Source organism: Zea mays, chromosome 2, assembly GCF_902167145.1.
Source record: "Zea mays cultivar B73 chromosome 2, Zm-B73-REFERENCE-NAM-5.0, whole genome shotgun sequence".
In the NCBI taxonomy this organism is placed as follows: Eukaryota; Viridiplantae; Streptophyta; class Magnoliopsida; order Poales; family Poaceae; genus Zea; species Zea mays.
This window is the reverse complement of record NC_050097.1, coordinates 20,200,701-20,228,595: the sequence shown is the minus strand read 5'-3', so window position 1 is coordinate 20,228,595 and position 27,895 is coordinate 20,200,701. Positions and strand designations below refer to the sequence as shown.

General features: G+C 46.0%; 2 protein-coding genes across 2 annotated transcripts; both read right to left on the bottom strand.

Moving 5' to 3' along the window:
• Positions 1-3,333: 3,333 nt before the first annotated feature.
• On the bottom strand, positions 3,334-4,592 carry LOC100285352 (uncharacterized). Its single transcript, NM_001158244.2, has 3 exons — positions 4,445-4,592; positions 4,086-4,351; positions 3,334-3,895 (listed from the first exon to the last, which is right to left on the bottom strand). The coding sequence occupies exons 1-3, from the start codon at positions 4,445-4,447 to the stop codon at positions 3,745-3,747; spliced, it is 420 nt and encodes a 139-aa protein (NP_001151716.1). The 5' UTR covers positions 4,448-4,592; the 3' UTR covers positions 3,334-3,744.
• Positions 4,593-5,211: 619 nt separating this feature from the next.
• Positions 5,212-8,892, bottom strand: LOC100193829 (actin depolymerizing factor). The gene is made up of 5 exons (NM_001138911.1): positions 8,523-8,892; positions 7,787-7,925; positions 7,608-7,699; positions 6,507-6,600; positions 5,212-5,658 (listed from the first exon to the last, which is right to left on the bottom strand). The coding sequence occupies exons 1-5, from the start codon at positions 8,802-8,804 to the stop codon at positions 5,435-5,437; spliced, it is 831 nt and encodes a 276-aa protein (NP_001132383.1). The 5' UTR covers positions 8,805-8,892; the 3' UTR covers positions 5,212-5,434.
• Between the last annotated feature and the right edge of the window lie 19,003 nt (positions 8,893-27,895).

Here is a 27,895-nt window from a genome sequence, read left to right as displayed (position 1 = left end):
AGAGAACTGACCCTTCAACTTACACAACTTTCAAGAAGCAATCAATTTTTTTCAAGTACCTCCCATACTAGAAGGATATGGAAATTTGCCACAGCATTGATTTGATGCATGTAACAAAGAATGTTTTTGACAACATCATTGGAACCTTGTTGGGCATGCCGAGTAAGACAGAGGACGGACTTAAATCACGCAATGATCTAGTAGATCTTCAAATCAGACCGGAACTTCATCCAGTGGATAGTGGCAAAGGGAAGCCTTACCTCCCCCCAGCTAGCTACAACTTGTCAGTTGAGGAGAGAACAAAGATTTGCAAATGTTTGCGTGGGGTCAAAGTGCCCACAGGTTTCTCATCCAATATCAGCAAACTAGTCAGGATGAAGGACTTGTCTCTATTTGGCTACAACTCTCATGACTGCCATGTGATGATGACGGTGTTCCTCCTAATTGCGGTAAGAGCCCTCGAAACAGAGCATGTCAAAGTTGTCATCACACGCTTGTGTTACTTTTTCAATGCGGTTTCACAAAAAGTAATAGCTTTAGAAGACTTGGACTATCTAAAGGCATACATCATCGAGACTATGTGCAAGCTTGAAATGTGTTTTCCTCCATCATTTTTTGATATGCAAGTACACCTAATCATACATCTCGTGAATCAGATAAAAATATTAGGGCCACTATATTTACATCATATGTTTCAGTTGGAGCGATACCTAGGAGTATTAAAAGGTTATGTGCGAAATCGCGCTCACCCAGAGGGTTCAATCATGGAGGGATACACTACAGAAGAAGTGATTGAGAGTTGTATAGATTACATCAGTGACGGAACAATGATAGGTGTGCCTGTACCTAAACATGAGGGTAAACTATGTGGGAGAGGGAGAATGGGCAGGAAAACTTTTCGTGTTGAGGATTACAAGCTAGTACATTGTGCTCATGGTAGTGTACTACAACATCTCACGATAGCCGAGCCTTACATAGAGGAACACCTGGATGAGCTTCGTAAAGAAAATTAGAACCGCACAGAGGACTGGATCATGAGGGAGCACAAACATCGTTTCAGCGAATGGTTAATGGACAAAAACATCCCATTCAGAGACTCTTTGGAAGAGAAAACAATGAAGAATTCGGCTTCTGGGCCATCGTGTTTTGTGACATCATGGCAAGCATATGACATCAATGGGTACACATTCTACACTAAATCAAAAGACATGAAAAGTGTTGCACAAAATAGCGGTGTTCGTATCGATGCTTTTGACCTACATGGACAGAAGACCACATATTTTGGATTCATAGAGGAAATATGGGAACTTGATTATGGCCCAAGCATGAAAATACCCTTATTTAAGTGCCAATGGGTACAACATCCCGTGGGGGTGATAGTGGATAACTACGGACTCACACTGGTAGACTTAAAGAAAGTAGGATATAATGATGACCCGTGGGTTCTCGCCGAATGTGTTGCACAAGTGTTCTATGTATTCGATCCAGCAGATGAGAAGATGCATGTAGTTATTTCTGGAAAGCACAAAATTGTTGGAGTTGAGAATGTGGGAGACGGAGATGAGGAATACAATAAGTATGAAGAGATGTTCGTCTTTAACAGTCCAGAGAGAATCAAGCATGTGGAAAAGAAAATTGATAAGAACTTAAAGCCATACATGCGAAAAAATGGTAGTTCATGAAAAATTGCATGAATCAAATTGTATTTGTTAGCATGTATGATCGACTATGCATTGTGGTTGCCAATTAATTTAAAATCTCTCTAGTTATCTATGTGTGCTATTAAAATCATTTAAATTGTATTTGCATATTTCTGTTAAAAATTAAAATATTAATTCATTTAAATTGTATTTGCATATTTCTGTTAAAAATTAAAATATTAATTCATTTTAATTGTATTTGCAAATTTCTGTTAAAAATTAAAATATTAGTATGGTAATCAAATCACAATCACAGGCGGTTTTTCATTACGGTCCGTTTGTGAAAAGAATAGAGCACCACAAGCGGTCCGAAACAAAAACCGCTTGTGATACTAATACATCACAGACGGTCCGAATAGCCTGGGACATCCCAGACGGTTTTCTAACCGAACCGTCTGTGATGTAAAAAGCCTACCGCTTGTATAGAGCCAAATTGTACTAGTGACCGCTTGGATCGGCGGCAGGACTTGGGCTTTCCACAACATGTAATTTGTTTTGTTGAGTTTCTCTGTAATCGGGATTTGGAAGGAGGAGGGGATGGTGGCGGTATTGGAGTCGAACGCCATGGCTAGATGAAAGAATTTCAAAGGTTGGCTCTGTTACCATGAAAGCTGGAATTGGTTTAAGCGTTTTTCATCACATTTATGTGGCCGAAATATGGCAACGGGGAATTCCCCGTCGGGTTTTGGCTCCCCATCCCCGTCCCCGCGATGAAAAAACTTTCCCGCGGGGATCCCCACGAACGCTTGCGGGGGACATTTCTTCCCCATCCCCGTTACCCGCGGGGATAAATCCCCATCGGGGATCCCCGTCCCTGCTTAAATTATAATTAGATCGTACTTCATTTGTTATTAATGTAAAACATTTTCACTTATACACATTGTTAGATGTAAAAATCATTATGTGTACATTAAAATAAACGTATTTGTACAACTAATGATCTCTTGGCAAGATAATTATTTATTTTTTATCATTAACTATTATATGAAAACATCATTACATGAAGTTTAACGGGTCCCCACGGGGAATGGGGATGGGGAATGCTTCCCCATCCCCGTCCCCGTTTACCCGTCGGGGGAGAAATTTTCCCCGTTTACATCCCCGTGGGGGAAGAAATTTCCCCATCCCCGTCCCCTAATAGAGGAATTCCCCGCGGGGAATCGGGGATCGGGTCCCCATTGCCATCTCTACGGCCGAATGTTGCATGTTAATATAGGCACCAATGGATAGGTGCAACAACACATACAGGAAGCAATAGAATCAATCTGAGTATATCTTTTCTATCTATGGAAGATTTGATTGTCCTTTCTATCTATAGAAGATTGAAGATTACATGACTAGCTGATGCGGCTGCACGATCGAGGCACGTGGGGCCACGATCGAAGCAAGCGCAGGCTAGCGCATCCCATGGGTCGCCAACTCGCCATCGGAACTTGCACGTCCAGCAGCAGGATGCTAGTGCAATACGCCGCGGCAAAGAATATATAAAAAAGACGTAAATGGCACCTAACAGAGTAAAATTTAAGGGCAATGGCATTTAAGGGTCAGTAAAATCAAACGGATGGCGTTGAAAGGAAACTCTATTTTCTAATGGCGTAGAAGGAATAGATATAAATTCTAGTGGCACGTAAGATATAAATCAAATATGATTGATGTGTTGTTACAACGTATTATACTAGTAATGGTTTAAGCTATATTCCATAGACCACGACCACGTCATGTATATACAAAGCATGAATTATTAGTGACCCGGAGGAATACTTCCAACCAAACGCATTGTAAAACCAAGTTAGTTAAATTTTGCAATATTGTCTTCGAAATGGCACTGCCTACACGGAGTGACTGTGACACCGTACTCACCGAGCAGCTGTACTCACCGAGCACTGTCTAGAGTAGTTTACATGGAGTAAGAGAACACTGGCACCGGCGGTGCAAAAAACGGCACACGGGTACATGCAGAGGCCGCCGGTCGATGCAAGACAAACAGCTTCTGTCGTTCCGGGGCATGCATGGCGATCGCGCGAGCGGATGCGCGTCTTCCTCTTCAGAGAGCTCGCGCCCTGACAATGTCCATGCTCATCTCGCTGGGGTCGGTGGCCTGCAGCTCCAGCTGGATGCCCTCCAGCTCCCTCTTGAACCGGTCCTTGGAGCTCGCGTACAGCATCTTGCTCCTGACCCTCGAGGTGTCCGGGGACCTGGGCGCGCGAGATGTAATTCAATGGACCGACCGTCGCTTCATCATGCAGTGCTCGTCGGCGTTACCGTACACGTACGTACGTACGTACGTACAGAGGCATGATATCGAGATACGGCGAAAGAGAGTCACTAATAATTGAACGATCAGAAAGGCAATCGGACACGGTCTGACATTGATTCGATTATTACCAGGAGATGAACAAGATCTTGCTCTTCTGGCAGTTCTCGTCGGTGGTGAAGTCGAAGTCGAAGACGGCGTAGCGGCACTCGCTCTCGGGCATGGAGCCGGTGAAGTCGTCGTAGGTGTCGCCCGGCTGCCCCAGCCTGTCCACCACCACCTGCTGCGTCTGCTCGTTGATCTTGAACGTGATGAACCGGAAGCTTCGCTTCGACTTGAGCTCCTGGAACTTGAGCTTGCACTCGTCGCTCACGGCCATCCCCGACGCCGAGTTCGCCTGCACCAGGCATCACCGTCGGCAGGCAGATTACCTTCGTACGTTGATCGGGTGAAATTAAAGATCATCAAATATCGAGTGCTCCTCACTCACCATGGTTGATGGGTTTGTTCTGTTTCCACAGCCGAGCTCGACGGTGCCGGGCGAGAAGGAGGGGACACGGGGAGGCGGTGCGCGATGGCGATGGCGATGGCGATGGCAATCGCGCCGAGACGGGGGAGCAGAGGTTTTTAAGGCCAGAAAAGGAGATGAAGGGAACAGGCTAAATATAGGAAACGAGACGTGAGCCCGGCGCCATGCCGCCACGTTAGGAGGAGAAGGCCGCGCCTGACCAAACACGTCCTCCTCTCTCCTCCTTCGTGCGCGGCAGGCATGCGCGCCATCGTCGCTTCATCCGGCTGGCACAACATTGGGAACACTAACGGTGACCGTGAGCCTGTGACAGCGAAGCGACCTAGCTGGTCATCAGATTCAAACAGTCTGATTGGATAACTGCACACGAGCGCGCAGGCTCCCGCGAGGGTGGCTGTGTGGATATGCTATTTTTGAGCGTTTCTGCGGATGCAAGTGAAATGACTTATGTTGCATCTGTTTATGTAAGCCACGTCTCCTGCGTACTGGTAACCAAACAATGGCTCACATAAAGTTAACACACACGTTGATACAGCATAAAATGATACGGGCAACCAATCAAGCAGAAAGTGAACTGGTTCTATGAGTCGGGACACCATTCTCTAGCGTCAGAAATATTTTCAAACAATACACATATTTTGCTAAGGCAGCTGGTTGATCTCGTGCTCTTCAAGGAACGATCAGGAAACACGTAAACATAAAATCGTATCTTGATGGGTGATCTGGATGCGAAAACTGAGCGAATTCCATATTGTAATTGTTCTACTGGTCTCGCATAACCCAATGCTAGCCAAACAATGAGAAGACAGAAGAGCACCTAGGGGCAACGAGAGGCGTATGCAGTTGGCAGACGTATTCTCATCGTCATCAGCGTTACACACAACCGCTTGACAGTACAAGGTTGTCCAGATGGAACATTCGTATCTTAAGCTACAACAAAATTCCCATTCTTTAACCAAAGAATTTTACAACTTTAGGAGCTTGTTTCGCTTTTGTCTTGGCACTGGCGCTCTTCACGTCATTTCCCGTCCCTGTGGCTGGTCTTGAACCTGATTGCTTTGCCTTCTTTGATTTGGCGGGTTTTGGTTCTTCTTCATTAACGAAATCATCTTCTAGGTCATCTCCACCATGGTGAACCGCAGGACATTCCTGACTGTGCTCTTCCATGTTGACATCTGATATAAGAAAAAAAACCCCAGAAATTAGCTATTCTTATTCCTGCACCGGACAACTACAGAAGTTCAATTGAATCAGCAGATCAGTTCAATGAACATCTCAATGCACTACAGTAAATTAGAATTTATTTATTTAAGCCAACCACTATTAACAAATACAAAATAGATTTCATCCACGCCAAGACTATCTCCAGCAGTTTACCCATCTTCATCCCTATATTTAAACTTCACTCTACGAACAGTGCGTGTATAGTGCAAAACAGTGTTTTGGGTGACCATATGGATAAGCTGCTCGACACGGTCTAAGGTCTTGTTCGGTTATTCCCATTTCATAGGGGTTTGAGGGGATTGAAATGGATTAGGAGGAATTTTGACTTGCTAGACATTTAAACCCACTCAATCCCCTCCAATCCACATAGGTTGAGATTAAAACGAACAAGCCCTAACAGTGCGACCCCATGATATACAGCCTACGCACTACAGATACAGAATTCCTATCCAAAACTAAGTTCTCCAATAAAAACGAAAAAGTTTACCTCTTAAAAACAAATTATTAATTATATTCCTTTCTTGAATCATCATTCCACAGGTATGGTAAAAGTATCTCCATTTTCAAATACAGCAGACAAGAATATGGGTCCATATTCGTATAAACCATTACAGTACTGCTAAAAACTTGTCTGCTTACTGCAGAGACTGGGCAATAACAATAGGCATGTTGAAATATAGAGCAATCACAAGAACATTACATGTGCTGGTTCATGCTCCGAATCTTGATTATGAGTATTGTGTAAAAAAACAATTCTTATATTGCAAAGATACGTTAAGTAGATTTTTGGTCTGCCTACCATCATCTCTGGAGGATATCAAATCTTGTCTCCCTTTATTCGGACAATGTCTGGCCAAGTGGGTAACTTCGCCACATACCTTACAACAACCACCCTGAAAATAGTATGGGGTTCAGATTCACATGCAAGGATGCTCGAATTAATACGAAAACAAAACAAATCAAGTAGAACAGTATCAACAATAATAAAAGAAAAATGCTTCAACATTAAAGAGTATTGAGGTCTCAAAACACGATTTTCATCAGATATGTACGTGCAGGACCACCCAGGGGATGGATTTGGGAGATTATTTGAGGGATCATGTTTTTTAAAGCGGTATAGCGAGACAAGGCGTTGGACCGCCGCCTGCAATGGCGGATCCAGAAATGAGTTAGGGGGGCTGACTTCCCACTGACGAGTGGCAGAGACAATACAAGCTTCTTTTTTCTCCATTTTTTCTAATATCCACCTCTTTCTCCAATGAAGTTTTATGGATATAGGGAGCTGCGAACTGATAGAGACTTGTTTTTCTCTCTTCTCATCTATTTTCCTCTACACATCACCTCCATTTCCCATAGAGTTTCATGGCTGTAGGGGGGGAGCCCCCCCCCCCCCTTGGGATTCGCCACTGGCCGCCTAGGCGTTGGACCACCGCCTGGACGCCTAGGCGACGCCTTTTAAACGATGTGAGGGACTACAGAATTAATCGAGAAGTTTATATGAGCTGTTCAGATCTGAATTCTGAGCAAGGATAACCATAAGAGGGAATTGTATAGATGAGTTCAAGCTGGAATTAAAGGCGGATCAGTTAAAATTCATAGAAAAAAATCTAAAATTCCTCTACTTGCCATCTCATCAAATTTCCCCATATATTTGAATATTTCCCAATCCATTTGTTTACATGATGCATCGTTATGCAAAACAAGAAAGAAAAAACTGTGTTCGAGCTGCGGATAACCACAACAGCTTAGCAACTAAAAAGAATGATAATTAACCAAAAACACTTCATGTTAGGCATGAGCACATGTCATATTTGTTTCCCATAAATTATTGCTGCATAATCGAAGCCATGCCCATTCGCAGTATCATGAGAATTGAGAAGGCATGAGTATCATGAAGTACCTTTGGATAGATGCCATGTTTGTTTTCAGGGCAGTTCTTGCTCAAATGCCCTTGCTGATTGCAGATAAAACAGCTTGCAAAATTCGTACCCCCTGCACATAGAAACCACATAAGCAATGATAACACGGCTAGCAGGCATAGAGCACCTGGAATGTCTACAATGAGTGCGTGAGGATTACCATTCTCAATGGGCTTGGGGCACTTGGAAAGAGAGTGTCCAGATTCACCACAGTTATAGCAAAATTTCATCAAATTTCCCTCGCTTTTGTCAGGACAGTTCTTCAGACTATGACCCCGCTCCCTGCAAAGCAAGCAAATCTGGAAAAAAAAACTTGTTAATATATTTTTCAAGGAAACCGAAAGAAAACACTTCAAATGGAGCTATCAGTTATGAAACCAACAGACAGAAAAAAATTAGAAACACCACTAATTAACACAATGCAGTCAATTACAAGAGCATATGACAGCATGAAGCTTCAGTTCACCATATAATCACTAATCAACATGGCACATGTTTGCACCAAAAGTTCAACTCAGAGTCAGAGTTTACAGTTTACATCTAGCAAATATGTGTTAGCAGTTGCCCAACAGCGGTCCTAGATTAATGAAGATCTCACCAATCAACGTCATCCAATCATGCTACAAAATTTTGAGAAACCTTAAGGAGAGTCACCATCGCTTGTTTGGTTCTAAACTTCGAAAGCTCTAGTACCCAACAGTGACAAAAAAAATACAGTTGCTTTATATCCACTTCCAAGGTCAGCTACAATGCTACATCATTCGGCGTCCATGGAATCTTTAGCAATTGGCTCCACCCTAAACAAAAGTAGCCTTACCAGGTTCTAAATACGGCGCATATATTTCTATGTCTAAATACGGCGCGTATATTCCTATGTTATTTTTGTAAGTTCGTACCTTTTTCTTGTCCCAGAGGGCCTTCTCGGGGCAAGCCTTGGCGACGTGGTCGGTGGACTTGCAGATGAAGCAGCGTTCCCCGGGCCGCATCCCGGGAACCCGTAGCGGGTGCTTAAACCTTCCCGTGCCGCCCTTATTGGCCTTCTTGAACATGCTCTTATTCTTCTTCTTCTTGCTCTTGTTCTTGGTTCCGTCGGCAGAAGGGGCGGTTTGCGGAGGGAATAGGTCTGGGTTCGCCTCCCGGAAGCGCTTCCGCGCATCCCGCTGACGCTTGTTAGCCATCTATGGCTACGGAGCTACGCCTGTTCCTCCTCGCGCTTGGTTTGCTATGGGCCTATGGCTGGTGACCTGGTGTCTTCCTCGGTGGCGGCGGCGGAAAGGGAGAAGTGTGTGAGCACTGAGACTATCTCCAGCAACGTCCTCTATATACATCCTCTATATCCGTACTTTACAGTCTTCTCTAAAAGATTCCATCTCCTATATCTACTTTCTCTCCAACAACGTCCTCTAAATCACGTCCTCTATATGTAAATACCTATATTAAAGACATTTTTAATTTTTTAATTTTTGTACATACGTATTTGTCATACTCTCAAATGTATTTTACATATTTTAGTTTTATTAAACCGGTTGTTTAAAGTATTCAAATAGATAGAGAACCGTTTAGAGAAACTCTACATATAGAGGATCCAGCAACGTTCTCTAAATTTAGAGAACCGTTTAGAGGACGTTGCTGGAGAGAGTAGAGGACGTCCTCGTCCTCTAAATTTAGGGTACAGAACCCTTTAGATGGTCTTGTTGGAGCCAGCCTGAGCACTGGGGCAGGTCGAAGTCGGAAGGGGTTCTATCGGGTGCAAGGAGCGCTTTAAGATTCGTGTTTTCCTACTACCTATATCGACGGATCCTTAAACCGGGCATGTTCGGTTACATCAATCAATCTAGACGGGGATTGGAGGAGATTAAATCGTCCTACTAAAAAATGACTAGGCGGTGATTTAAACACCTCGAATCCACCTCTGGATTGGTGTAACCGAATAAGCCTCAAGTGTGCACGCTACAAGCAAATGAAAAACCACAATAGGTAGATTCAGGATATCGGTGGGCGCCAATACTGATGGGCAGATTTAGACAAAAATAAAAAATACTTGTGGCTCATGTCTGCTCGATCCAACTTGATTCTGACCATTATAATTTTGTGACGAGCTAAGCTAACATTTTAGCTCGGTTGGTTAACGATTCAGCTCGAGACGAGCTTGAGCCAAGTCGTTAACTCAAATGGGCATCTATTTATCGGTAAAACAAAACATGTATTTGTGTTGGATAAACTATGTTAATTTAGTTGGATTGGCATGGTATGTGAAATTGTAAATACTAATACTCTCTTTTCTAGTATTAAATTGGTCTATAATTAAATAGTAATTTATTATATTATTATATATGTGTATATGTTGTTTTGCTTGCCGGCTAAACAAGCCATATCGAGTTCACAAATGAGTCGAGTCGATCTGATTCTTTGATTCGGTTCTTTAACGAGTTGATTCTCTAGCTCAGTTTCGATTCGAGTCGAGCTCACTCGATATCAATTGATGGGACAAGGAGGGGTAATGGTGTAAATATAGAAGTGAGTCCGCCTTAGAATGCACGCATGAGAGTTTGAGGTCCACTGACTATATTGCAGCATAAGGTCCAGCTTTGATCAGGCCGTGAACTCTATAACTGGATTCATTTATTAGGACTTGGTTGCGTACCTGGTCAGCTTGGCCCATCCAACTGGACCAGGCTTGGGCTAGCCAAGTCCTGCTGGTCCAACGCACCATGTTTGTGTCTATATATCAAACGAGATCGATCCAGATAAGCTAGTGTTTGCCACCCATCATGCAGCCGGGCTCAGTGGCCAACTACCACCAACAGCCAAATCAAGATCATGTTTGGAAGTTGGTTGTGGTCAACATGGCCCTTCGGAATAAGCAATAGAGAATGAGGAATAATCTATATGATCATTACAACAGCTGTTATCAACTAAACCATACAATTAGTGCTGATTAAACCACTTGGCCCCAAACAAATTAAAATTCATCAATTTTATAACATTGTTGGCTACTCTGTACAATCAAAATAGAGAGCAAAGAAGAACATCTTCATATGCAACATAGTGAGACACATCTCTCAATCCCAGCAAAGAAACAAGATTACAGAAACATAGTATACAAAAACAAAAGTACATGTAGCCAACTAAAGCCCCTACCCATTTTGTCATCATCAACCTAATTACTAAGACACAACCGTTCAACGTGTTAGCTAAGGGAAACAAAGGAAGAAGATCACATAAATATACCAGAGAAAGCAAAATCGCATGCATCCAGCTCTAATGCACCCCTTCTCGAAACTTGCAATGCCTCAATCAACTGATTAGTCGTAGTGGTAGCAGACATCAGTGATGAACATCATCGGTTGTGTTACCAATACAATTGGCCTCAGACATCAGTGAATAATCATTGGAAAATTATTTGAGAATGTTTTTATGCCACTTTAGATGGAATGCATGATTTATATCGTATCTTGGCCAACTGTTATGTGCTTATATGATGTCGTTTCTTAAACGAGTTGATGCTCACGTATGTTTTTTAACCGTTCTGTGCTTACATGATGTAGTTTCTCAAACAAGTTTACTGCTCATGTAACTTTTTATACATTAATCAGAAGCGTTTATGCTAGTTTGGTTATATAGTAATATCCCTACATATAACAAGCATGAGCCTTTTTTATGCATTAATCATAAGCGTTTTATACCGTGGACACTACATGTCAGGAGCTTTCTTAAACGACTTCCTGCCACTAGCGATGGAAGCGGGCTGGACATTACGATCAAAGATTGACTTTTTTACATCACAATCATCATAAATCTGATCCTATTTTACGGCCACGTGTTGGGCAACTACCATCAATCATGTGCGTCCAAAACATACAACGCACGCCGTACTTTGTTGTGTGGCATGTCATTTCCTACCTGGATGTAGCAAGAAGGTCGTAGGCTCGTAGCAGCATCTTCGAGGCAAGGGCGTGACCATCGCGAGTTCATTGTGGAGGCAAGGTGAACGAGTTGAGTATTCATTGCCATCTCTTCTAGTGCCACGGTCGTGGCCGATGTCTTCGCGCTGCTCTCTTCTAGTGTTGTGGTTGTGCTCGGCTCTGATGTCGCCACTGGGTGCCGGTTGGCCACATTCCTGGGCGGTGGCATTGGGGTGGGAGTGGCAGCCTCCGACACGTGGGTCCGCCTCGATGCCGAGGAGGAAAAGCGCGGTGGGGTCCTTCTCGAGGCGCGCGCGATGGCGATGCGGTTGTTGTCGCAGGCGAGCACGTGGTCGAGGCGCGTGTGGGAGCGGAGCCAGTCAACGCTAGACGTGGCTTCTGGATGTGGAGGCTTGCGGGAAGAGGAGTGAGGTGGAGGTTGAGATGAGGGAGGCCATGGCGGGCGGTGGAGGCAGGTGAGGCTAGGGTTGTCGGGTGGGCGGGCGAGTGCGGCTTGGGCGGGGGCGGGTGAGGCGGATCAGGCAGGGGGAGGCACGAACGAACGTGGGATGTTGGCAGATCAGGCGGGGGGACGAGGCGCACAAACGAACGGTGTAGATTTGATGGATATAGATGGACCGTGTAGATTTATGGGAGACAGAACCAGGAGTGGTAGGCTACCCTTGTAGCCTTAATATAGTAGTGTGTGTATATATAAGATCAATACCCGTTCCTAGGTGATTTCCAACAGCTTCTCGTGAAGTTCATTAGAATAATTAAGCAAAGGACAAGGACTCTAGCCTAAATTAATCTAATCACGAACCATTCGAACTACACTGTGGATATAGACCCTCCCACCGTCCAGATATCAAATCTAATGCTCAACACATAGCCATAAATAATAAAGCCTTCCACATCAAAGCTTTAGCGTCAAAGTCCTTGCCATTTTCATCTCCTCGGCTCCTCCTTAGTTAGAGTAGGCTTGGTCTTTTGCAGTGGGCCCACACAAAGGGAGCAAGCCAAAGTAAGAGAAATATGCAGACCATGTTGACAAAGACGTACATATTAGATGACTGTGTTATAATGTATACACCTCACGCGCAATTGTTCGGTTGATTACGAAGGGATTTAATCACTTTCAATCTTCTTCAATCTATCTATATCCGAAAAAGCTCTAAGACAGTTCATATAAAAAGCATAAATTTAAATTGGGTCCAGCACACGTCGTTATCAACTCACGTGTGTTGGATACTGACTAGTGGCTGGTATCAATTATGAATGGACCGAGTCGGACGATATCGACCATTATATTAGAGGCCGAGACAATATCGATCGAGTCTGGTTATCGCATCATGCTAATTTGGTGCTCATGGTTGGTTGGCATTGTCGGAGAGCAAATCTCCGGCCGGGTGGCGGAGTGCACCCGCCCTAAATCCTAATGTGAGGAGGGGCCTAGGCATTTTGCTTGTTAGTCGGGAAAATGGGAAGAACACAAGAACACAAGGATTTAGAGTGGTTCGGGCCGCCGGAGCGTAATAGCCTACTCCACTGTGTGATGTATTGCTCGTGAGCTTGTGAGTCTAAGATTGGGTCTGTCCGGTAACGTCGCATGCCTCCCCTTTTATAGCTGAAGGGGGGCATGCACAAAGGCACTGGGCCCCGACATGTGGGCCCAGGAACATAAATAATATAGCGCTTGGAGCTACTAATGATTGCTGCTGGGGCAAGCTTCTCGTGCCCTGACGCCCGAGATCTCCGTATCCTCGGCGTACAAGGGAAGCTTCTTGTAGAAGGGATGATGAACACAGTGTGCCGCTCGGCACGAGCGCACTGTTTGCCAATAGACTGGACAAGCGCGTCGTCTGCTGGATGACCTTGACGTCGTATGCCTGTAGATTGGACAGGGCGCATTAAATGCTGAGAGGGCACGTCGCCCGTTAGCGTGGTGGCAGGCGACGTGTCCTCTCCGCAATAAATGCAGAGGCCGCACGCCTGTATGGGCCTTACGTTAGGCTCGGCCCGTTGGCTTATGTCACGGGCCTCAAGCCACGCAGCAGCAGTGGGTCTCCGTCTGAGCGGGGAGCGCAGGGCAAGGCCTGGACACGTGTCAGTACCGGACCCTTGCTCGCGCCGGGGTCCTCTCCGTCTCGGGACCTCGCTAAGGCCCGGACCTTACTTGGGGGGACCTGGGGCCCGCCCGAGGGACCCGACATGTCTTCTTAGGAGCCCCGGACTTGTATGCACAGGGGGTCCAGTGCCCTATTGTGGGGGTCCGGACCCAATGATGCACCCTGGGGTGTATCACCTTCCCTTGCCACGTGGTGCCTTTAGACCTGCCCATGTGGCGGGGTCGGGTGTCGTTCTCCGTGTGACCTAGAGACGTTGTACTTGTACAGCGCCTTCATGCTGTAGAAGAGGGTACCCCTGATTCAGGGTACCGACAGTGGCCCCCGGGCCCGCCTCAGGTGAGGATGCGATCCTGCAGGTGGGGCCAAAGCTTGATTAGCGGTTGGTCCGCTGCTCCTGCGCGCCTGCTGGCGCGATTATTGCCGGCTCGCCTATGGTCATGTCGACTGGCACACCTATTCCCACGGTTGACTGGCCCGTGACCTTCGTACTCAATGCCACTGTTGGGCCACACGCGGGATGCCTCGAGTCGCTACACTGGTTCTGAAAACTTATCTTTTCAGTCTTCCGCGACGGCCCCGAGAAGACGTGGCATTGGCGCGAGCGGCGGTGCGATTTTTCCGCACCCGGTAACTGACGCGCCAATCGTATGACATGTGGGCCTGGGCCCCCATGTTGGACCGTTGGCAGAAGCTGAGGGGGCGCACAACCGCGGGGGCTGTACGCTTCTTGCGTGGCGGTTCACCTTTTTGACCGCTAGTTACGGCGAAGATGAAGGGGCGCTTAACCGCGGGGCGGTTGCAAGCTCCTTGTGCGGCGATTCTTCTTCTTGACCGCTGGTTGCCCGAAAATGAAGGGGCGCATAACCGCGGGGCAGTTGCACGCTCCTTCTTCGGGTCAGTCTGTATGACATGTGGGACCTGGCCCCCGTGTCATAAGGTGGGAACCCTGGGGCACGAGTGGGGAGATCTGCCTTTTAAAAAGGGGTCGACCTCCCGGGCAGTAGCCATGCCTCGCTCCTCTTGCATTCATCGCGCCCTTCCACCCTCCGGGCCTCCAGATGAGGTGCGTCGGTGTTCTCCGAAGGGATCCGCGTCAGGGTCGTCCCCTCCGGCGATCTCACCGCCGGAGAGCTCGCGCTCAAGTTGGTGCTGTCGATCTTGTCTTCTTCTTACTGCTGTTAGAGGAGCACAACCCCGTGGAGGTTGGCGCACTTCCGCCATCGCTCGGCTTCAAGGATTTTCATCATGCAGTCCGGCTCCAACCCCCCACCGGTGATCATCTAGAGGGATGACCACCAGCCTTGTGGTGCAGAGAAGCAAGTCGGGTTGCGGCCTCCCCCTACCCTCAGCTTCAAGGATGTTCATCATCCATGCTGGGGAGGAGGGCGAGCCGAGTTGGGGTCCTGCCTTCCGCATGGGCTGGCGGCCCGCTTCTTTCTCCAGCATTCGGGGGAGAAGGGCGTTCGCCAGCCTTGCGGAGGAGGCGAACTTCGGGTACGCGGGACCGGTCGACTGCAGGTGCCGCCGGCCGCCACGTGCCCGGTTCCCCGGCTTGGATGGCCTTGGCGCCGCCTCCGACGCTGCCTCCTGCCGTTTGGTCAGGGCGTGGCTGTCCGTCCACCGCACGGGCGACGGTCACGCCGTGCGCAGGTTCGCCACATCCATGACTTCTCCTGCGCCGGCGGCCGCACTAGGGGGACGTATAAGACGTCGTACGCAGTGGGGGCGGCGTCCGCGTTCTTGGATGGTCTTGTCCTCACTCCCGCAGTGAGGACGGGAGCGAGGATCTCTTCGCGCGCGCTGGGGCGGCCGCCATTCGTCGGTACGGCATTGGTGCGCAGGTGGCCGCTGTCGTCGGTGCTGAGGTGGTCGTCGCCGCTAGTGAGGCTCCCCACTGCAGAGGTGGTTGCCTCCGCTGGCGAGACCGTTAGTGCCACCTACTGTCGGGCCCCCGACTCTTTGGCTTTAATGGCCTCATTGTCGCCCCCCATTGGAAGACGGGGGCGAGGACCTTTTCGCAGTGGCGCACGTGCTGAGGTGGTCGCCACTGCTGGCGAGTCGTTGGTGCAGAGGTGGTCGCCGCCGTTGGTGTTGAGGTGGTCGCCTCCGCTGGCAAGTCGCCCGGAGCTAGCTATCCCGCGGCCCTACCGGTGTGGAGGTAGTTCATACCTGTAGAGTAGAGATGGAACTAGGGCTTCACTTGAAAACAGATGTAATAATTTTGCTTTATGTAAGGTACTCAAAAGTACTCATTTATTAAGCAGTATTAGCACTTAATGAAAGTCGCCTAGAGGGGGGGTGAATAGGCAAATCTGAAATTTATAAACTTAAGACCACACTACAAGCCGGGGTTAGCGTTAGAAATATAATCGAGTCGGAAAGAGAGGGCGAAAACAAATCACAAGCAAATAAGGCGGATGACACGGTGATTTGTTTTACCGAGGTTCGGTTCTTGCAAACCTACTCCCCGTTGAGGTGGTCACAAAGACCGGGTCTCTCTCAACCCTTTTCCCTCTCTCAAACGGTCACCTAGACCGAGTGAGCTTCTCTTCTCAATCAATCGGGACACTAAGTCCCCACAAGGACCACCACACAATTGGTGTCTCTTGCCTTGATTACAATTGAGTTGGAAACAGGAAAGAAGGAAGAAGAAAAGCAATCCAAGCGCAAGAGCTCAAATGAACACAAATGTCTCTCTCTCTCTCTCTAGTCACTAATTTGTTTGGAGTGATTCCGGACTTGGGAGAGGATTTGATCTATTTGTTTGTCTTGTATTGAATGCTATAGCTCTTGTATGAGGTTTGAAGGCTAAAAACTTGGATGCAATGAATGGTGGGTGGTTGGGGGTATTTATAGCCCCAACCACCAAAATGACTGTTGGTGGAGGCTGTTGTCGAATGGCACACCGGACAGTCTGGTGCGCCACCGGACACTGTCCGGTGCGCCAGCCACGTCACCAGGACGTTAGGGTTCGACTGTTGGAGCTTCTGACATGTGGGCCACCGGACAGTCCGGTGGTGCATCGGACAGTCACTGTTCACTGTCCAGTGCGCCTTCTGGCGCTGCTCTGACTTCTGCGCGCGCAGGCGCGCACTGTTCACTTTTACTGTACCGTTGCAGACGACCGTTAGCGTTGTGTAGCCGTTACTCCGCTGGCGCACCGGACAGTCCGGTGAATTATAGCGGAGCGGCTCCCATAATTCCCGAAGGTGGCAAGTTTGGAGTTGGGTTCCCTGGTGCACCGGACACTGTCCGGTGGCACACCGGACAGTCCGGTGCGCCAGACCATGGCACACTTCAGTTGTCTTTTGCTCTTTTTATTTGAACCCTTTCTTGGACTTTATATTGGTTTGTGCTGAACCTTTGGCACATGTAGATCTCATAATCTAGAGCAAACTAGTTAGTCCAATTAATTTGTGTTGGGCAATTCAACCACCAAAATTCATATAGGAAAAGGTGTAAGCCTATTTCCCTTTCAATCTCCCCCGTTTTGGTGATTGATGCCAACACAAACCAAAGCAAATATAAAAGTGCAGAGTTGAACTAGTTTGCATAAGGTAAGTGCAAAGGTTGCTTGGAATGAAACCAATAATTATTTCTACTGGATATGCATGGATGACTTTCTTCTTATTTAAGATTTTGGACCACGCTTGCACCACTTGTTTTGTTTTGCAAATGTTTTGTAAATTCTTTTCAAAGTCTTTTGCAAATAGTCAAAGGTAAATGAGTAAGATTTTGAGAAGCATTTTGAAATTTTCTCCCCCTGTTTCAAATGCTTTTCCTTTGACTAAACAAAACTCCCCCTTAATGAAATCCTCCTCTTAGTGTTCAAGAGTGTTTTAGATATTAATTTTTGAAGAGGGTGTACCGATTTGAAATTATATCAAATATAAGATACCAATTGAAAAATCTTTTCTTAACACAAATTGAAAGACTACATTTTTGAAATTGGTTGGTGGAAATTATATCAAATATAAGATACCAATTGAAAAATCTTTTCTTAACACAAATTGAAAGACTACATTTTTGAAATTGGTTGGTGGTGCGGGTCCTTTTGCTTTGGGCTAATACTTTCTCCCCCTTTGGCATGAATCGCCAAAAACCGATACTTGTGAGTGAAATATAAGCCCTTATTCAAACTTTCTCTTTTTGGTAAATAAAAATAGGAGTGAAGATTATACCAAATTAGAGAGCGTTGTGGAGCGACGGCGAAGGATGAATAAATCAATGGAGTGGAAGCCTTTTGTCTTCGTCGAGGACTCCATTTCCCTTTCAATCTATGACTTAGCATAATATACACTTGAGAACACATTAGTCATAGCACATAAAAGAGATATGATCAAAAGGTATATAAATGAGCTATGTGTGCAAAATATCAATCAAAATTCCTAGAATCAAGAATATTTAGCTCATGCCTAAGTTTGGTAAAGGATTTTTCATCTAATGGCTTGGTAAAGATATCGGCTAATTGATCTTTGGTGTTAATGTAAGCAATCTCGATATCTCCCCGTTGTTGGTGATCCCTCAAAAAGTGATACCGAATGGCTATGTGCTTAGTGCGGCTGTGCTCAGCGGGATAATCCGCCATGCGGATTGCACTCTCATTATCACATAGGAGAGGAACTTTGGTTAATTTGTAACCATAGTCCCTAAGGGTTTGCCTCCTCCAAAGCATTTGCGCGCAACAATGGCCTGCGGCAATGTACTCGGCTTCGGCGGTAGAAAGATTTACAGAATTTTATTTCTTAGAAGCCCAAGACACCAGAGATCTTCCCAAGAACTGGCAAGTCTCTGATGTGCTCTTTCTATCAATCTTACACCCTGCCCAACCAGCATATGAATAACCAATTAAATCAAAAGAGGATCCCCTGGGGTACCAAAGGCCAAACTTAGGAGTATAAACTAAATATCTCAAGATTCGTTTCACGGCCCTAAGGTGAACTTCCTTAGGATCGGCTTGGAATCTTGCACACATGCATACGGAAAGCATAATATCCGGTCGTGAAGCACATAAATAGAGTAAAGAACCTATCATCGACCGGTATACCTTTTGATCTATGGATTTACCTCCCGTGTCGAGGTCGAGATGCCCATTGGTTCCCATGGGTGCCTTGATGGGTTTGGCATCCTTCATCCCAAACTTGGTAAGAATATCTTGAATGTACTTTGTTTGGCTAATGAAGGTGCCCTCTTGGAGTTGCTTGACTTGATATCCTAAGAAATACTTCAACTCCCCCATCATAGACATCTCGAACTTTTGAGTCATGATCCTACTAAACTCTTCACAAATGGATTTGTTAGTATACCCGAATATGATATCATCAACATAAATTTGGCATACAAACAAATCATTTTCAATAGTTTTAGTAAAGAGAGTAGGATCGGCCTTGCCGACTTTGCAGTTATTAGTGATAAGGAAATCTCTTAGGCATTTATACCATGCTCTCGGGGCTTGCTTGAGCCCATAAAGCGCCTTAGAGAGTTTATAGACATGGTTAGGATACTCACTATCTTCAAAGTCGGGAGGTTGCTCAACATAGACCTCCTCCTTGATTGGTCCATTGAGGAAGGCACTCTTCACGTCCATTTGATAAAGCTTGAAGCCATGGTAAGTAGCATAGGCAAGTAATATATGAATTGACTCAAGCCTAGCTACGGGTGCATAGGTTTCACCAAAATCCAAACCTTCGACTTGTGAATATCCCTTGGCCACAAGTCGGGCTTTGTTCCTTGTCACCACACCATGCTCGTCTTGCTTGTTGCGGAAGACCCACTTGGTTCCTACAACATTTTGGTTAGGACGTGGAACTAAATGTCATACCTCATTCCTTGTGAAGTTGTTGAGCTCCTCTTGCGTTGCCAGCACCCAATTCGAATCTTGAAGTGCTTCCTCTACCCTGTGCGGCTCAATAGAGGAAACAAAAAAGTAATGTTAACAAAAATGAGCAACACGAGATCGAGTAGTTACCCCCTTATGAATGTCGCCGAGGATGGTGTTCACGGGGTGATCTCGTTGAATTGCTTGGTGGACTCTTGGGTGTGGTGGTCTTCGACCCTCATCATCTTCCTTGTCTTGATCATTAGCATCTCCCCCTTGATCATTGTCCTCCTCTTGAGGTGGCTCCTCTTGATCTTCATCATCATCATCTTGAGCTTGATCCTCATCTTGAGTTGGTGGAGATGCTTGCATTGAGGAAGATGGTTGATCTTGTGCATGTGGAGGCTCTTCGGATTCCTTAGGACACACATCCCCAATGGACATGTTCCTTAGTGCGATGCACGGAGCCTCTTCATCATCTAGCTCATCAAGATCAACTTGCTCTACTTGAGAGCCGTTAGTCTCATCAAACACAATGTCACAAGAAACTTCAACTAGTCCAGTGGACTTGTTAAAGACTCTATATGCCCTTGTGTTTGAATCATAACCAAGTAAAAAGCCTTCTACAGCCTTAGGAGTAAATTTAGATTTTCTACCTCTTTTGACAAGAATAAAGCATTTGCTACCAAAGACTCTAAAATATGAAACATTGGGCTTTTTACCGGTGAGGAGTTCATATGATGTCTTCTTGAGGATTCGGTGAAGATATAACCGGTTGATGGCATAGCAAGCGGTGTTGACCGCCTCGGCCCAAAACCGATCCGAGGTCTTGTACTCATCAAGCATGGTCCTCGCCATGTCCAATATAGTTATATTCTTCCTTTCCACTACACCATTTTGTTGTGGTGTGTAGGGAGAAGAGAACTCATGCTTGATGCCCTCCTCCTCAAGAAATCCTTTGATTTGTGAGTTCTTGAACTCCGTTCCGTTGTCGCTTCTTATTTTCTTGATCCTCAAGCCGAACTCATTTTGAGCCCGTTTCAAGAATCCCTTTAAGGTTTCTTGGGTTTGAGATTTTTCCTGTAAAAAGAATACCCAAGTGAAGCGAGAATAATCATCCACAATAACTAGACAGTACTTACTCCCGCCGATGCTTATGTAAGCGATCGGGCCGAATAGGTTCATGTGGAGTAGCTCAAGCGGTCTATCAGTCGTCATGATGTTCTTGTGTGGATGATGAACACCAACTTGCTTTCCTGCTTGACATGCGCTACAAACCCTGCCTTTCTCAAAATGAACATTGGTTAGTCCCAAAATGTGCTCTCCCTTTAGAAGCTTGTGAAGATTCTTCATCCCAACATGGGCTAGTCGGCGGTGCCAAAGCCAACCCATGTTAGTCTTAGCAATTAAGCAAGTGTCGAGTTCAGCTCTATTAAAATCTACTAAGTATAGCTGACCCTTTAACACTCCCTTAAATGCTACTGAATCATCACTTCTTCTAAAGACAGTAACACATATATCTGTAAAAAGACAGTTGTAACCCATTTTACATAATTGAGAAACCGAAAGCAAGTTATAATCTAAAGAATCTACAAGAAAAACATTGGAAATAGAATGGTGAGGAGATATAGCAATTTTACCCAATCCTTTGACCAATCCTTGATTTCCATCCCCGAATGTGATAACTCGTTGGGGATCTTGGTTTTTCTCATAGGAGGAGAACATCCTTTTCTCTCCAGTCATGTGGTTTGTGCACCCGCTGTCAATGATCCAACTTGAGCTCTCGGATGCATAAACCTACAAAACAAATTTAGGCCTTGTTCTTAAGTACCCAAACGGTCTTGGGTCCTTTGACATTAGAAACAAGCACCTTGGGTACCCAAACACAAGTCTTTGACCCCTTGTGTTTGCCCCCAACATATTTGGCAACTACTTTGCCTGATTTGTTAGTTAAAACATATGATGCATCAAAAGTCTTAAATGAAACATTAGGTTCATTTGATGCAATAGGTGTTTTCTTCTTAGGCATTTTAACATGTGTAGAACGCCTAGAGCTAGAAGCCTCATTCTTATAAATAAAAGCATGATGAGAATGAGTCTTCTTTGCATGAATTCTCCTAATCTTATCCTCAGGATAACCAGTAGGATATAAAATATAACCCTCGTTATCCTGAGGCATGGGAGCCTTGCCCTTAACAAAATTAGACAATCTTTTAGGAGGGGCATTAAGCTTGACATTGTCTCCCTGTTGGAAGCCAATGCCATCCTTAATGCCAGGGCATCTCCCACTATAAAGCATGCTACGAGCAAATTTAAATTTCTCATTTTCTAGTTCATGCTCGGCAATTTTAGCATCTAATTTAGCTATATGATCATTTTGTTGTTTAATCATAGCAAAGTGATCATGAATAGCATCAATGTTAACATCTCTACATCTAGTGCAAATAGAAGCATGATCAATCGTAGATGTAGAGGGCTTGCAATCATTTAATTCAACAATCTTAGCATGTAAAATAGCATTCTCATCTCTAAGATTGGTAATAGAAACATTGCAAACATCTAAGTCTTTAGCCTTAGCAATTAATTTTTCATTCTCATTCCTAAGGCTAGAAAGGGATGCATTCGATTTATCAATCTTAGCAATTAAACTAGTATTTTCATTTCTAAGATTAACAATTGAATCATCACAAACATTTGATTTCTCAACCTTAGCAATTAATTTGGCATTTTCATTTCTAAGGCTAGAAATAGTGTCATGGCAAGTGCTTAGCTCACTAGTTAATTTTTCACATTTTTATACCTCTAGAGCATAAGCATTTTTAACCTTAACATGCTTTTTGTTTTCCTTAATAAGGAAGTCCTCTTGGCTATCCAAGAGTTCATCCTTCTCATGAATAGCACTAATTAATTCATTTAATTTCTCCTTTTGTTGCATGTTAAGATTGGCAAAAAGAGTGAGCAAGTTATCCTCATCATCACTAGAATTATCCTCATCACTAGAGATTGCATATTTAGTGGAGGATCTTGATTTTACCTTCTTTTTCTTGCCGTCCTTTGCCATGAGGAACTTGTGGCCGACGTTGGGGAAGAGAAGTCCCTTGTTGACGGCGATGTTGGCGGCGTCCTCGTTGGAGGAAGAGTCGGTGGAGCTCTCGCCGGAGTCCCACTCCCGGCAAACATGGGCATCGCCGCCCTTCTTCTTGTAATATCTCTTCTTCTCCTTCTTCTTCCCCCTCTTGTCGTTATCCCTGTAACTATCACTAGACAAAGGACATTTAGCGATAAAATGACCGGGCTTACCATATTTGTAGCAAACCTTCTTGGAGCAGGACTTGTAGTCTTTCCCCCTCCTTTGCTTGAGGATTTGGCGGAAGCTCTTGATGATGAGTGTCATCTCCTCATTGTCGAGCTTGGAGGCGTCGATGGGGACCCTACTTGGTGTAGAGTCTTCTTTCTTCTCCTCCGTTGCCTTGAATGCAACGGGTTGCACATCGGGTGTGGAGGAGGCGCCTTGCTCGATGATTTTCTTGGAGCCTTTGATCATCAATTCAAAGCTCACAAATTTTCCTATCACTTCATCGGGATACATTAGTTTATATCTTGGATCATCACGAATTAAATGAACTTGAGTGGGATTAAGAAAAATGAGTGATCTAAGAATAACCTTGACCATTTCATGGTCATCCCACTTGGTGCTCCCGAGGTTGCGCACTTGGTTCACTAATGTCTTGAGCCGATTGTACATTGCTTGTGGCTCCTCCCCTTGGTGAAGCATGAAGCGACCGAGCTCCCCCTCGATTGTCTCCCTCTTGGTGATCTTGGTCACCTCGTCTCCTTCGTGCGCGGTTTTGACCACGTCCCAAATCTCTTTGGCACTCTTCAACCCTTGCACCTTTATTGTACTCCTCTCGACTTAGAGAGGCGAGGAGTATAGTGGTGGCTTGGGAGTTGAAGTGCCGGATTTGGGCAACTTTGTCCGAGTCATAGTCTTCATCCCCCGGCGATGGTACCTGTACTCCAATCTCAACAACATCCCAAATACTAGTGTGGAGTGAGGTTAGATGGTGCCTCATTTTGTCACTCCACATATTATAATCTTCACCATCAAACATGGGTGGTTTGCCTAATGGGACGGAAAGTAAAGGAGTACGTTTGGAAATGTGAGGATAGAGTAGGGGAATCTTACTAAACTTCTTGCGCTCATGGCGCTTAGAAGTGACGGACGGTGTGTCGGAGCCAGAGGTGGATGGCGATGAAGAGTCGGTCTCGTAGTAGACCACTTTCTTCATCTTCTTTTTCTTCTCACCACTCCGACGCGACTTGTCGTGTGAAGGGGATCCCTTCACCTTGTTGTCGGACTCCCCGGATGGAGCCTTCCCATGACTTGTGGTGGGCTTCTCGCTGGTCACCATCTCCTTCTTGGCGTGATCTCCCGACATCACTTCGAGCAGTTAGGCTCTAATGAAGTACCGGGCTCTGATACCAATTGAAAGTCGCCTAGAGGGGGGTGAATAGGCAAATCTGAAATTTATAAAGTTAAGCACACACTACAAGCTAGGGTTAGCGTTAGAAATATAATCGAGTCGGAAAGAGAGGGCGAAAACAAATCACAAGCAAATAAGGCGGATGGCACGATGATTTATTTTATTGAGGTTCGGTTCTTGCAAACCTACTCCCCGTTGAGGTGGTCACAAAGACCGGGTCTCTCTCAACCCTTTTCCCTCTCTCAAACGGTCACCTAGACCGAGTGAGCTTCTCTTCTCAATCAATCGAGACACTAAGTCCCCACAAGGACCACCACACAATTGGTGTCTCTTGCCTTGATTACAATTGAGTTGGAAACAGGAAAGAAGGAAGAAGAAAAGCAATCCAAGCGCAAGAGCTCAAATGAACACAAATGTCTCTCTCTTTAGTCACTAATTTGTTTGGAGTGATTCCGGACTTGGGAGAGGATTTGATCTCTTTGTTTGTGTCTTGTATTGAATGCTATAGCTCTTGTATAAGGTTTGAAGGCTGAAAACTTAGATGCAATGAATGGTGGGTGGTTGGGGGTATTTATAGCCCCAACCACCAAAATGACCATTGGTGGAGGCTGCTGTCGAATGGCGCACCGGACAGTCCGGTGCGCCATCGGACACTGTCCGGTGCGCCAGCCACGTCACCAGGCCGTTAGGGTTTGACCGTTGAAGCTTCTGGCATGTGGGCCACCAGACAGTCACTGTTTATTGTCCGGTGCGCCTTCTGGCGCTGCTCTGACTTCTGCGCGCGCAGGCGCGCGCTGTTCACTTTTACTGTACCGTTGCAGACGACCGTTGGCGCTGTGTAGCCATTACTCCGCTGGCGCACCGGACAGTCCGGTGCTACACCAGACAGTCCGGTGAATTATAGCGGAGCGGCTCCCAGAATTCCCGAAGGTGGCAAGTTTGGAGTTGGGTTCCCTGGTGCACCGGACACTATCCGGTGCGCCAGACCAGGGCACAATTCGGTTGTCTTTTGCTCTTTTTATTTGAACCCTTTCTTGGACTTTATATTGGTTTGTGCTGAACCTTTGGCACTTGTAGATCTCATAATCTAGAGCAAACTAGTTAGTCCAATTAATTTGTATTGGGCAATTCAACCACCAAAATTCATATAGGAAAAGGTGTAAGCCTATTTCCCTTTCACTTATCTATTTTCAACTTGTTTCTGATGTGTGCGATATTGTTGACTCCTCCCTGGTACCTGGCCCCCCGCCTGGGATGCAGGCTTGTTTTGTTGAGGCTGGATACCAGTGCATCTGGAAAAGTTGTCAACGATTCTCAGGAGGCAACATCGCCGGGATCTGGATCTATACACAGCTTCAGCTAGGGAGCGTTAGTAGTACACCCATAGGGTTTCCTATATGACATTAGCCATCCTTTGATACAAGCTCGGGACTCGCAGGTTTCAGTCCGGGTGGCCAAGTTGCGTGTCCGGACCCCCTTGGGTCGTGGCTCTAGATACTAGGTCACTTGTCGCAGGGTGGTGGAGCGTGCAGGCCCACGGTACGGGACCAGGCTGAGCGGCTACACGGGCTCCGGACCACTCCAAGAGACTAATGTCTATTCTCTAGTTCTGGTCCCGAGGTTGTCGGACCCACAGGACTTATAGCCCCAAATACTAGGTACCCATCACGGAGTGGTGGAGTGTGCAGGTTTTCGGGTACGGAACCAGGCTAAGCGGCCACACAGGCTCCGAACCACTCCATGGAATGGGGTCCCGTTCTCTGGAGCCGGCTCCCAGGCTATCGGACCTCCCAACTTTTGTATCGGGGGCCCTAAACTGCTAGCCTGGCTGCTCAATTCGGGTGTCGTCATGTCAGATAGATGGAAACCGTACGGGTGGGTTAGACAAAAAGTACTATCTGAAAGACTGCAAGGTAGGACCATGGAGCAGCAAGATGGAACTATCATAGGGGCACAACTGAGGGGGTAGTTTTTCTTTATAACTCGTCTTGCATGTGTGCAGACCAATAGGCCGAGTTTATGGGGACAGACCCCACCGGGTTGTCGTACACGTATGTGTTACCTAGTTAAAAAAGGGAAACAGATTCGACCCCCTTAGCCTTGCCCTATGGATAGAACTTACAGAGATGTTTCGGCATCGGGGTAAGGCACTCCTTCAGTCGTAGCTAGATGGTTACCCCTGGGTCGGTGTTTTCCCGTTACCTTGAAGGGTCCTCCCCAGCTGGGGGAGAGTTGCGGAGCCCTTCTTGGTTTGGTACTTGCCATAGGGCTAGGTCCCGACCCTGGGTCCCCATCTGCATTTGACAGGGGAGCCCACGTCTTTGGTTGTGGCCATCCCTGCACGTACCTATCGGAAGTCTGGACCCATGGGGAATCCAGAAGGGTTTCCGGAGGAAGGCATGCTTCAGCTCCGTAGACCGGGGAGCACGGGATCCCTCTGGGGTCTGTCTAGATGTCTTCACCGGAGTAGGAGCCTCCGGCGAAGACATCCTTCAGGTCCCCCTCGGGCGACTGATACCCGAGGTCCCGCTCAGCCGCGGCCACCTCACCGTCGTCCACCTTTTCTTTGCCAGGTCGGCGGCAAGGTGGAGAGCCGTCTTTGGAAGACTACTCGCGCCGCTCACTGACGCGTTTCGCGAGGTCGATGATCTCGCGACACTCCGCGGCGCTGTGGCGACCGTTGGGGTGCACAGGGCATGAGCCACTGTTACCCCTTTGCGGCCGTGGGCGTTTGTTGCGGTCGCCCTGGCCTCCGGTCGTGGCTGCGACCATCAGAGCGGTGGACCGCGGGTTCTAGTAGTCGCGGTCCTTCTTCTTTTTCTTCTTTCCGTCCCGGGGGACGACACCCGAGCCACCCGACTGGGCAGCTCCGGTTTGTGGGGCTGAGTGCCACATGTTGCCTTTAGACCTGCCCATGTGGCGGGGTCGGGTGTCGTTCTCCGTGTGACCTGGAGACGTTGTACTTGTACAGCGCCTTCATGCTGTAGAAGAGGGTACCCCTAATTCAGGGTACGACAGACATCATTTTATTTATCTAGATTAAAAGATTTTTAAAAAATAAAAAATTATGAATTCACTATATTTATATAGGGGAGATGTTTTTATTAGGGCTAGTTGATGTGAAACGTTTTTATTATTCTTGATCTTACACTATCTCTGTTATCGAATATTTGTCGTTCGTTAGTTTATTTTTAAACTAAAACATAATAAATAAAAATGAACTGAAAAAACACTGCATAAATAAATGGTCAAACCATCCCTAAGATTTGTAATCGAGCAGCCTATGTGGGGCAGGATAATTGCCGTAGCTACGTGTCAATCAGTGATGGATGGCGATAGACGACTTGCACTCGAAATCTGGTGGAAGATTACCTCCGTTCAAAAATATATGACACCATTAATTTTTTAAACCTTTAACTATTCATCTTATTTAAAAATGTAAAATTTTAAGTAAGTACAAACCACGTAAAGTGATAAAACAAATAAAAAAATAATAAATCATTATTTTTTGAATATGACGAGTGATCATTTAAAAAAAATCAACAATATCATATATTTATGAATGGAAGAAGTATTTTACATATAGTATTTGGACACGGATGATGCGCTAAAAAGAAAGTAATACCCCCTCCATCTCAATATATTAGTTATTTTAGAACTTTATTTTATTGTTTATATTTAAATAAATGATAATAAATCTAGACACTTATATAAAATATAGCCAATACTACAAAAATAACTTTTCATTCTATTTTTTCCTTCGGCTCTGTCCCACCGCCGGTAGCTGGATCTGAAGCCGGAATCCGCCACCGCCCACCGTCTCATGCCGTCGACATCTACTACGTCATGTGTACGAATAGACCGCAGGACTCGAGCGCCAGCCGGAGCCGGCCGGCCGGCACAATCGGGCGAGGTCGATGACGGGATCGCTGC